Genomic DNA, 11477 nt, shown 5'->3' on the forward strand with positions numbered 1-11477 from the left:
CTTACTCTCTCTTTCGGACACACCACTGGTTCTCCTCATCAAGTTAGTGCCGGACAAGAGTCAGAGAGGCTGAATTTGTTGGCATCCCATTAACGCTCCTCCACTGCTCGTCTGGAGTTATTGATCCTGATAATATGCAAAAAACAAAACAAGTTTGTAACAATGCACTTCATCTTTGTAATACTGCACCAGCATATGAAGCTGCATGCTGCAGAAATTACACGATTATGAGCTGAATTACACCCTTACATGTCATTAAAGGCATGCTGGTGAGTTTTTCCAATGAAGTAAGCATCACCATTGGTCAATGAGGAAACACGACACTTAACAGGCGTGAAAATGATTATAATGAATCGTGAAAAACACCTACTTTTCAATGTTTTCCAGCTGATGTCCATGACTCTCAGCATCTCCTACAGTACGCCATTTGTTTATCCAAACTTGATGAGCTGTAAACGTTTGTATTCTCTGGGCAGATACTCCCCAGTGCAGCCGTCTTTCTAGCTCTCAGTGGCTCTGAGCTTTGCCCTGACTTTCATGGCGCTAGCAACCACTGGCTGCTCTCTCCTCCCCATTTGAGCCTAATGACTTTCCCCCCTTTCTTTTCCGAGATGACAGAAATGGGAGAGAGAGAGAGAGAGACAGAGAGAGAGAGGGAGAAAGAGAGAGAGACAGGAAGGGGCAGGGTGCCATGGATAAGCGTGAGAATAGTGTGGTTTGTGATGAAAGGCCATTGACGTTCTGTTCGAATCAGTTGGATCAAGTTATGGGTCTTTGCCACCAGGCCAAACAAGTGGGCATCTACTGTGGAGTAATCTCAAACACTTGTGTTCAAAAGGAGTGTTTAATGTGTTTTATTCTGACTTAGATTGAAGTAAATGAATGGCTGTTGAAAAAAATGTTTTTGTAAGGAAGGGAAATGATTGTAAGGAGCGGCAAGAAGCAAGTTTTTCCTCGTGAACTGTAAGAGTCGGCATGTAATCCCCACCTGCCCGAGGTGTGACTTCCCCGTGCTATCTTGCATACCTTCATTAGGGATATTTTCCAACAAGATAAAACTGAGAAGGAATTTCATTTCCCTTATCACAAGGGGCAATGATTGTCTGTCGTCTGTTTTCACTCACTGACAGACTGTTTTTAGCACTTGTCCGTCTCCTTATCCACTCACTGCCAGGGGGCCTCAAACAGACAACAGTACAACCCTGACCGAGCACTCGGCAAGAACCATGTGACAGACATGATGGACCCTGATCATAGCAGACATTATTATATGTCATAGCAGAAAAATTAAGCAATTAATCAATCAGTCATAGCAGATCTAGACCGTACTCTTTTTTTATATTGTTTACTGAGACCCAACATTTATCCACCATGAGCAAACACTTGGCAACATTTGACCACAGTGGCAGGAAAAACTTTCATTTAACAGGCAGAAACCTCGAGCAGAAGCAGACTCGTGTTGAACAGCCATCTGTATCGACTGGTTAAAATAAAAGTCAGATTGATATTAATAGTTGTAGCAGTTGGAGTCAAGCAGGTCCACAGCAGCATGCCGTCCGCAGGAACGATCCCCAGGAACCTACGTGACAAAGGAGCTCAAAAACTCCCAAGAAAATATATGGTTAGTAACGTTAATGTAAGAAGATATAAAGTTAGTAACATGTATTAATATGACATGAATGTATACAGACAGAGAGGGAGAGACAGGAGCATGGTTTGTCATATCCCCTCGCAGTCTAAGCCTTGCAGCATAACTATGGGCTGGTCCAAGACATGAAGTGCCTGTAAATATTGGTTGTACACATGGCCCTTTATAGTTTGCCTACCATTGTAAAGATCTGCAGCAGCAGATCAGAGGTTCAGCTTATTATCCATGACTGGATATTTGGGAGAACTGTGAGAATAGGTAAAACATTCTCATCTACATACGTTTTTAGGACAGGCACACCTCAGGGCTGCTGTCTCAGCCCCCCTTTGTTCTTTTTGTCCACACAGTACTGTGTCGCTAAGTGTGACAACTAAATAATCATCAACTTTTCAGATGATACAACAATGGTTGGAATAATACAAGACTGTGATAAGAGGGAATTTGGAGATTTAATCTTTCAATGTGATGATATCAAGCTCTCTTTAAATGTCACTAAGACAAACTAAATCATTGTTAACTTTTGGAAGAATTTCTATTTCCATGAAAAGACTTCTTTTAAAATTGTGGGCAGTTGTAGATTTTTTTGGTTTTTACATCACAGACATCCTCACATGGTTTCTGCACACAGAGGCAATCTTTGCTGTGAGTACCACAATTCTTTTGAACTTTTTTTTGGATCACCGTAAAGGAGTGTGGTTTGGAAAACCTGAGGGCTCATGACAGCAGACTTTTTCTGAGGATTGTAAATACAGCAGCATAAATCATTAGTATCGAACTACCACAACTTGATAACATAACGCAATTTACTGCAAAAGGAAACCCTAATTCATTGAAGATATCATTAAACACATTCATTTTCTTTTGTTGCTTCTCCCATCCAAAAGATATTGTGTATATATATATATATTGTGGTAGGGGCTGCCTGGTGGTGCAGTGGTTAGCGCTGTTGCCTCACAGCTCAAAGGTTCGTAGTTCGATCTCCGGTTGGGACGAAGTGCGTCTTTCTGTGTGGAATTTGTATGTTTTCCCGGTGCATGCGTAGGTTCCGTCTGGGTACTCTAGCTTCCTCCCACAGTCGTCAGGTTAATTGGTAACTGAATTTCTGTAGGTGAGAATCTGAGTGTGACAGGTTGTCTGTCTCTAAGTGTCAGCCCTGTGATTGACTGGTCCAGGGTGTACCCGGTCTCTCGCCCATTGACAGTTGGGATAGGCTCCATCCTCCCTGTGACCCTGAATTGGATAAGCAGTATAGATAATGGATGGATGGATATTGTGGCAGAGAGAGACAGAAAAAAAAGAGATTTCTTGTATTTCTTTTTACAATACACATGACAATACTGTTGACATACTTGAGCTACGGTTACGCCAGCCAAAATGTGTTAAAGACAGCATTTCCAACAAAATAATATTTAAGAAAAATAAGCCTTAATTTCCTAGTTACTCACTTTGTCTGACACCTACCCCCCACCAGCAGTTTCATGCATTAAAAATAACTAGAAAGAAATCTTGTCCCTGATGGTGAGGTTTGCTATAGAGTACTTAGAATTAGTTTGTACTCAGTTTGTTTCATAAAAAGCAAAAAACTCCTCACAGGAGCTTTAAACACACTGCTCAAAGAGGGTAAACAAAGTGTTTTGAATAAACTTATTTAGAACTGTACAAAAATAATTATGAAATAAAGTCAACTAAGTTTCCTGTGACATTCATTTCTCTATTTGAAGAGATATCCTCTGTTGTGAGCATCAACAGACTGCACAGTATTTTCATAATGCAAAATATCTGATGGTCACAGGAGGGAGGCAGAGCTCAACAGTGTTTTTTTATTTTTATAATGTTCATAATTTCCCAAAGGTTTTTGAATTTTGCTCGGCTGTTCCCGATTGTTCAGCCCGATTGTTGTCATCCTGTGGGACTGATACACTTTTCTGACAGGTTGAGTTTTGTGTACGGAAGTGGTCAGCAGGTTGTTAGGTCAAAGGGTAAAGGCTATCCCTCTTTCAGAGTACACACAGCCATCTTGGATCTAACGTAGAGAAGGGAAATTGATGCGGTGAGGGTTTTGTACTTTTTTTCATTATATACTATCGCTTCGGAATACATTTACGCCGTAAGCATGAGCTATTTATCTAGTGGTTTCCCTCCGTTTGGTTAGAGAGGTCTTTAGCCTTTAGCTCCAGCAACTGTTAGCTTGTGCTGCTCTGGCTGCTGCTGCTGCTGCTGCTGCTGCAAACGGAGCTTCACACTGAGCTTCACACTGAGCCGAGAAAACGGACAGCTGACTGTGGTTATATGGAGGCAGAGAGGGCCCATATTACTGCCCTACAGTGACTGCTGCTTGGTGGTTTAGTCAAGCCTTTTGGAGTTTAAAGGACTCGGATGTTGTGACAATTAGCCCCCTTGCAAACTGACGTGAAGCTAGCTTAGCTAACTCAGATTGATTACAAGCACTTAGCTTGCTAACGTTAGCTACACGACCGTTGGCTAACTAGCAGGTTAGCTTTGCTGCTATTTATTCTCTCAACAGTTTAAAATTTTCAAATATTCAACTATTAGGAGATTCTAATACTCAAACAAGTTTAATAAGGGGTAACTTAATGCCGAATTCTACTTTCTGCTGGCCTATTTAACAAATATAATGGTTAAAATGTATACTTTGATCTGTTATGGAAGTTCAACTTCTTCAACCAGTATTAAAAATTATACGCTAACTTTATTTTAACATCCTCAAGATGCCAAATATGTCATAGTGACTACAAAAGAAGTGATAATGTATGTTGCAGCATCCATAATTTCAATTTGATATAAAGGTAAACTCAGAAAGTACAGTGAAAGTTCACATAATCACATATTTGGGTTATTAATATTAGGGAATGAATTGAACAACGAGATGCACAATAAATACAGTGCAATTCTGTCCCTTTCAAGAATGATTGTATGCTAATAGCTATGCAATTATTGTTCTATTTAAGCTGAAGCTAAATTATCTTACACCTGCAACATAAGGTTTCAAACAGAAATCATTGTCACTAAAGTTGTATGTGTGTTTTTATTTCAGCTCTCTACGTCTTGCCAATCTTTTTTTCCTTTGCACGTCTTTAACAGCATCTCCTCCCTCTCTTCAGGTGACGAAAGGCATGTTTGGTGCTAGAAAGAAATTTGTAGAGTTCGTCGAGGTTGTCGATAACGACTTCACTGATGACAGCATGTACTACAACCAGCCGTCGATGTTCCCACATCGGTCGGACAAAGACGTGAGATTTTCCATAATATACACACTCTTCACTGTTCATTCTTTGAGGTAACATCAGAACAGATGTTTTCCTATTTACCTTAACCTGTCCTGTCCTCAAATTTTATCCTTTAGATGCTTTCCTCTCCCTCACCATCATCGTCAGGGCAGCTGTCACAGCTTGGTGCAAGTTTGTACGGCCCACAAAGTAAGTGTTTCATTCCCACAGTCCTTCACATAGCAACCTTCTTATATGCGGCATATTTTGAGTGAAAATAAATTGCAGTTTATTTATGAATGCAGTTAAGCATGGCAGGTATTTATGTGGCTACAGTAACTGAAAGTTTGAATGGAGAATATCCTCTGGGATGCTTGACAATATTTGTTTTTCACTGTTTTCTCTCCTGTGTCTTTCTAAAGGTGCACTTGGCTTCTCGATAAGGGGCATGGGGAACAATACGCCTCAGTTAAACCGAAATCTAACGCAAGGCACGCAGCTATCAAGTCATATCACCCCCACAACGGGGGTCCCCACAATGTCCCTCCATACCCCTCCTTCACCAAGCAGGTGTGTATGAATGTATCTAAGTTTTAAGACTTAGTTTAGTTGCATGAAACCTGGAAATATAAATGACATAAGCAAAAAAAATGAAAACCCACCTGGTGGTGTTTTTACAGGGGGACATTGCCGATGAACTCGAGGAACATGCTGAACCACTCTCAGGTCGGTCAAAGCATCGGAATGAGCGGCAGGACCAACAGTATGGGCAGCTCGGGGCTGGGCAGCCCCAACCGCAGCTCACCCAGCATCATCTGTATGCCCAAACAGCAACCAGCACGCCAGCCCTTCACCATAAACAGGTAGACAGATCCTGTCTCACTCACACGTGTTTAGTAGCGTAATACAGCTGGTAGAAATCTGGTTCCCTTTCACGTTTCTTTTTAAATTAAAGCTAATATTTAGAAGCTGGCCTCATCTGTTATTTTGGTTTCCTTTTGTCCCCGCAGCATGTCAGGATTTGGTATGAACCGCAATCAGACTTTCGGGATGAACAACTCATTATCAAGCAACATCTTCAACGGCACAGGTTAGTGTGATTGATCCTGGTGGGTAAAGCTCCCCAAAGATCACTAGTTTTGGATTAAGAATATCATTAAAAAACACAAATACAGAATATGCCATATTCTAATGTGATGTCATTATTGTTGTTTTCATCTTGTATTGCTGAGAGCATTTTTCTGGGCTGTCATCATTACAAGAGGAACTTGCTCAGTGTAAAATGCACAACTACTTTTAGATGCATGGCTGCATTAGGACACAGTGTAAATCAGTTTAAACTTATCCGGCTCTTTTGAGAAGATCTGGGTAATTTTTGGTCATTTTATCGTTGACTCCTGAAAAACAGCGAGTAATTACTCTACGAACTCATAAGGAAGGGTTATATTATATTAATTTAAATGAAGCTTATCATTTCCACATTATTACACAGTTAAATTGCGTTGTAGGTGACATTACATATTAAAGTTCCTAACCTTCCTATTGCTGCAGATGGGAGTGAAAATGTAACGGGACTGGATTTGTCAGACTTTCCTGCATTAGCAGACAGGAGTCGGAGAGAAGGGACTGGAAACCCAACACCGGTGCTCAACCCACTGGCTGGACGGGCTCCTTATGGTAGGCCTTTAGGCTGCAGAAAAGAACTTATTTTTACACCCATTAAGCAGTGGCCGTAGAGGAAGTGAATATCAGACTCTAGATTAGGTTCTTAATACTAGCTGAGGTTTTGTTTTATTGCAGATCTAAGTCCATAGAAATAAGAACTGCTTTTATGATTCACTGCTTATGACACCTTCGGGAATTATAATCTCTGCTTCACTGTGTTCATCAAGTTGGCATGGTGACGAAGCCATCAACCGAACAGACACAGGATTTCTCCATCCATAACGAGGACTTCCCTGCACTGCCTGGCCCAAACTACAAGGACCCCTCGTTGAACAACGATGACAGCAAAACAGTAAGTGTGAGACACTGACAGCTCAGGTTCTCTTGTTTCTTTTATGCTTTTTTAAGGTTTCACATCAGAGAGAATTAATTAGGATGAATTTTCCAGGTGTTATTCTTGTGTGTTTAAATGCATTTTTCTTTGTTTCTTTAGAACTTGAACTCCACAAGCAAGAGCACATCCAATGCAGATGGTCCCAAGTTCCCCGGAGACAAGACGGCCTCAGCACAGAACAACAACCAGAAGAAAGGGATCCAGGTGTTGCCCGATGGTGAGACCTCTCAGCCAATCGTATCGCTCCAATTCCACTGAGACATCCCTTCTTAATCGCACAACTTGGGTGAGGCAGTTGGGCTCTCTACCCTGTATTTGGGGTTAGATAATTAAAGGGTAGGCTACAGAAAGGAAACCAAGAGAATATGTTCAGTATGATACAGACCATCATCATCTTTCCATCAGTCTGTCTGTGGCCATCACTTGTTAAAGAAATAATTGGCTTGGTTTGCTCTCCGATGCGTGCACACAGTGTGGTTTAGAAATGTGGAGGTAATGTATTGACAGTAAGTATGAACTGTAGATCAACAGTTTCAGCTGTTTTTTGAGCTCTGATTTACCCCGCTGCGGCTGCAGGTCGGGTGACGAACATTCCCTCAGGAATGGTGACAGACCAATTCGGCATGATCGGCCTGCTGACGTTCATCCGGGCGGCAGAGACGGATCCGGGGATGGTCCATCTGGCGCTAGGAAGCGACCTCACGACACTGGGACTCAACTTAAACTCACCAGAGTAAGACTAAGAAAATAGGATTAATATATTGTCCAATGAAAAATAAATATAAAACAATGATAAAACAACACTTTAATTATGCTCAATGATTCTCTAAAAAAGCTTGACGTAATGCTATGACATTAACTAGCTAACAGTTAGCTCATATTCTCGTCATTTTACCGGACTTAACAACATCAAACACGGCGAAAATACACTTGTGGCAAAAGCCGACGCTAACAGAGTGTAACATAAACATCAGTGCAAAACTAACTTACATATTCATAGACGCACACACGATAAAAAGAGTTCGTCAGCGATCACTGATGTCTCGTAGTAGGTGCAGTAAACATGTCCGGGCATGTCTCCCTCACTGCCGTGTTTCGGGGGGATGCTGCATTCAGGTGCGCTCAGAAACGTGAGTGATCAGACATGTGACCTTTTGTCCAACGCCTCTTCTGTCAAGCGTGAAGAAGGTTGCAAGATGTCTTCGGTATGGCAGTTTTTGGCCACTACAATAAGAGAAGGCATGATATCAATTTCACTACAGGTGAGACTTGATGGTCTCTGCTATTAGGTGGAAAAAAACACGTGCCTAATATATCGGTATCCAAATCGGCAATCGGCAAAAAGGGTTGGAAAATATTGGCATATCGGATATTGGCAAAAAATCCAATATAGTTCATCCCCAGACTCTCTTCCACTTGATGACTTCATTTAGTTATTGTGTTAGTTTGTACCTTTACTTTCATTTTATTAGTGTGTTAACTGAATGTTCTGTTTTGATGTTTAAAATCTTAAGAACTAACTGCAACTTTGTTTCCTGACAGAAACCTGTACCCCAAGTTTGCCTCTCCATGGGCCTCATCACCATGTCGACCTCAAGACATTGGTAAGACATAACTAATGTGGGGGTAGATGGCTTTATAATATTGTATTTTGTTATATTTGTTTTCTCTTCTACAAACCGCTGACACAAACACTTGTTGTGATACTGTGCGCTGCACGCTGGGTATAGACAGCCGTCGTACAGAGTCAAACATGTCTGACGTCAATGTGAAGCGGAGACAAAAAAATAAAATACAGCGTACACTTAAACCGAAATGTTTGTTTATATGTAGGACTCTTTTAAGTGGCTAATGTAAGTGGTACTCCTGATCCCGTCTGCAGCGGTACTTCACTTAGCTTCAGTGTAGGAACTCTAGTTGGCTTGTCGTAACAGGACCCATGCTGACTGTTATCTACTGTATGTAGTGCATTTACTATTGATAAGTACCTCATACAACCCCACTTCAAAAAGCACCAACTATCCTTTTAATATGATTGGCTAAATGATATCCTTAAATCCAGTCTTTTAAACCATTAGCTCTCATGATGCTCTGCTGCTGCTGTTCATGTCAGGACTGTTATTCTGCCTTTCTGTTCTGTATAAACAGAAATATGCCGCCGTTGTTTGTTTCAGTGGAAAAAATCTAAGCGTAACAGCAGAGCTTCAGAAATGTGTTTGTCTGTTACTCTTATAGTGGCATCAGGCGGCTTTGTCAGTACAAGACAGCTGGCTGTTAACAGCTGAAGCATTCATTAAGTACTGAGAGGAAATCTTGCAAAACATTCACATGACACCTTAATGAATGTTTTAAATTATGAGTCGAAGAAATAACACATAACCGAATATTACCTCCTACTTTTATCACTCTTGGTTCAGTGACTCTCGCATGTAAAAGTAGAGAGTTCAGGTGGAGCGATACGTTTCTTTATAAAATAAATACAAATAGACGATATACAGTAAAGTAACGCAACTGCAGCCTACAAGTCTATCGTTTGTAACTATGTTCAAATGTATGTTTGATTAGCGGGACCAGCTCAGTGACGGTAACTTTTGGAAACGAAAACTCACTGTATCTTACTTCCTGTCGGCACACACAACCTCAGGCCGTGTGTGCTGCAGGTGTAGCCGCTAACAGTTAACACTCCGCGGCACGTCTGCTCCGTGAACGGTCCGTTTATGAAGCCACAGCATTAACCAGCGCCAGTGTGAGGTGATATCAGATGGCGAGCTATCTTTTTGCACCAAGCAACAATAAAGTAGCAGCTTGGCGTGTTTCAGTTAATTTGCCTCACAAGCGCAACTGCGATTGTTAAACGAGCCCTAGGGTAACCATAGACTGTATTAAAAGATATGTATGCAATCAGTGGTGGTAACCAGCTGAGGCTTCGTTGTGCAGCCAGCTCTGTTTTGGTTTGTTTTAATTTTTCATTGTGACTTTTATTGTATTAAAGAGCGTGAATCTTCACATCTCTCCACCTGCAGGAGAGGGCAGACAAGTGTTCTTCTGTGTCATAGTCGCTCATCTGAAAGCTGCTAATGTACCTGTGCTTCCCTTTTCAGATTTCCATGTTCCCTCTGAATACTTAACCAATATCCACATAAGGGACAAGGTAATTACGAGCATCAGAGCACACTAATAGCGGTTGTAATCTTGCACATATGGGTACAAAACTTACATGTTCTTTGTTGCCTTTTTAGTTGGCTGCAATCAAACTGGCTCGATATGGTGAAGACCTGCTGTTCTACCTATACTACATGAACGGTGGAGACCTGCTACAGCTTCTCGCAGCAGTAGAGCTGTGAGTGTTGAACCTTTTGAAAGATGATTGTGCAGAAATATTAAAGTAAAATTCACACTGCTAGTAGCTTGGCTGTAGTTTAATCGAGCTGCTTATGGTTGGTAGATTAATAGACTTTTATGAGCATCACAGGCTGGACGCTTGCTTTGTTACCTATTTTTGGTTGAACTTTTCAAACTTCACCGTCCAGCTTTAACCGGGACTGGAGGTACCACAAAGAGGAGCGGGTTTGGATAACGAGAGCACCGGGCATGGAGCCGACACTGAAGACCAACACGTACGAGAGGGGAACCTACTACTTTTTTGATTGTCTTAACTGGAGGAAAGTAGCTAAGGTAAGAATCTGTCCCCCTGCTGCCTTCATTATCAAGCTCTAGGGCATCTGTGCTAAGCTACCTTTGTTGTGCATTCGGCCTTTCTCGATCATGTTTGAATTGTGTTTGCATCTTTTAGGAATTTCATCTGGAGTACGACAAGCTGGAAGAGAGGCCTCACGTGCCAACAACATTCAACTACAACCCAGCCCAGCAGGCCTTCTAAGGCCCGACCAGTCCAAAGGCCGCAGCTGCTCCTGCACACAGCACTGTTGTCCAGGAGGGGCGCTGTGGCTCACACAGCTTGGTTTTTATTCCTCGAGGATTTGGCTATTTGACTGCGGGGGTCGTCGCCACCATCCAAACTGCCCTGCCTTTTCCAAAATTACATGCTGCCCAAAACACCAACACTTGTTCTGTTTTTATTCTTTATGTTCCTGCTGTTATTTTTTTGTCTTGTTTTGAGCAGGGTCTGTGTTATGTTTACGTCTCTGAATCTGAAGCCTGATAGCTTGCAGAGAGGAGGACTGACCTTGTGCCACAGGACAGTGACAGAACAAGCGTTACGCCTCGTTTTCACAAGTGTTAAGAACAGAAGAAAGTCAGGGAAAGCAAAGTTGAAATCCTCCGACGCAAGTTAAAGGTTGAAAGAAATGCAATGTTTATTGTTGCACTATATTTAGTAATAAAAGAACACAAAATTTGTTTGTGCTTTTTTATGTGAACACTCCCTGAAACATTTTTTCCTTTTCCATTTGTTGTTTTGGTGCAGGGGGTTCATGCAACTTTTCCACATGCATCCCTTTTCATCTCACCTTTTTTTCTTCCTTCCATTTAAATACCTCTGTATTTGCACCAACAAGCTGTTCTCTGTCTCATCCTCTGTTTT

The 11477-nt window shown here is 41.6% G+C and overlaps 1 protein-coding gene across 3 annotated transcripts; it reads left to right on the top strand.

The window, feature by feature from the left end:
* The first annotated feature begins 3654 nt into the window (after window positions 1-3654).
* On the top strand, window positions 3655-11293 carry cnot2 (CCR4-NOT transcription complex, subunit 2). 3 transcript variants are annotated; one of them, XM_069685912.1, is made up of 15 exons: window positions 3655-3698; window positions 4771-4899; window positions 5013-5085; window positions 5298-5445; window positions 5556-5738; window positions 5886-5965; window positions 6427-6552; window positions 6768-6892; window positions 7034-7151; window positions 7511-7667; window positions 8477-8538; window positions 10036-10085; window positions 10174-10274; window positions 10465-10609; window positions 10728-11293. In XM_069685912.1, exons 2-15 carry the CDS (start codon window positions 4783-4785, stop codon window positions 10812-10814), a joined length of 1572 nt encoding a protein of 523 aa, XP_069542013.1. In that variant the 5' UTR covers window positions 3655-3698; window positions 4771-4782; the 3' UTR covers window positions 10815-11293. The 3 variants fall into 3 exon arrangements, with proteins under 3 accessions (XP_069542013.1, XP_069542014.1, XP_069542015.1); XM_069685913.1 differs by having other exon boundaries at window positions 6463-6552; XM_069685914.1 differs by lacking the exon at window positions 6427-6552.
* The last annotated feature ends 184 nt before the right edge of the window (window positions 11294-11477 follow it).

The sequence above is a fragment of the Semicossyphus pulcher genome, unplaced genomic scaffold, assembly GCF_022749685.1.
Source record: "Semicossyphus pulcher isolate SPU_LCO1_2020_fin unplaced genomic scaffold, fSemPul1.0.p SCAF_8, whole genome shotgun sequence".
Taxonomy (NCBI): domain Eukaryota; kingdom Metazoa; phylum Chordata; class Actinopteri; order Labriformes; family Labridae; genus Semicossyphus; species Semicossyphus pulcher.

Bases quoted from the DNA above. Each gene is read 5' to 3' on its own strand.
- cnot2 (XM_069685912.1), top strand. From the start codon at position 4,783: ATGTTTGGTGCTAGAAAGAAATTTGTAGAGTTCGTCGAGGTTGTCGAT. The intron at 5,446-5,555 runs GTGTGTATGAAT...GTGTTTTTACAG, and splicing joins ACCCCTCCTTCACCAAGCAG to GGGGACATTGCCGATGAACT. The intron at 8,539-10,035 runs GTAAGACATAAC...TTCCCTTTTCAG, and splicing joins ATGTCGACCTCAAGACATTG to ATTTCCATGTTCCCTCTGAA.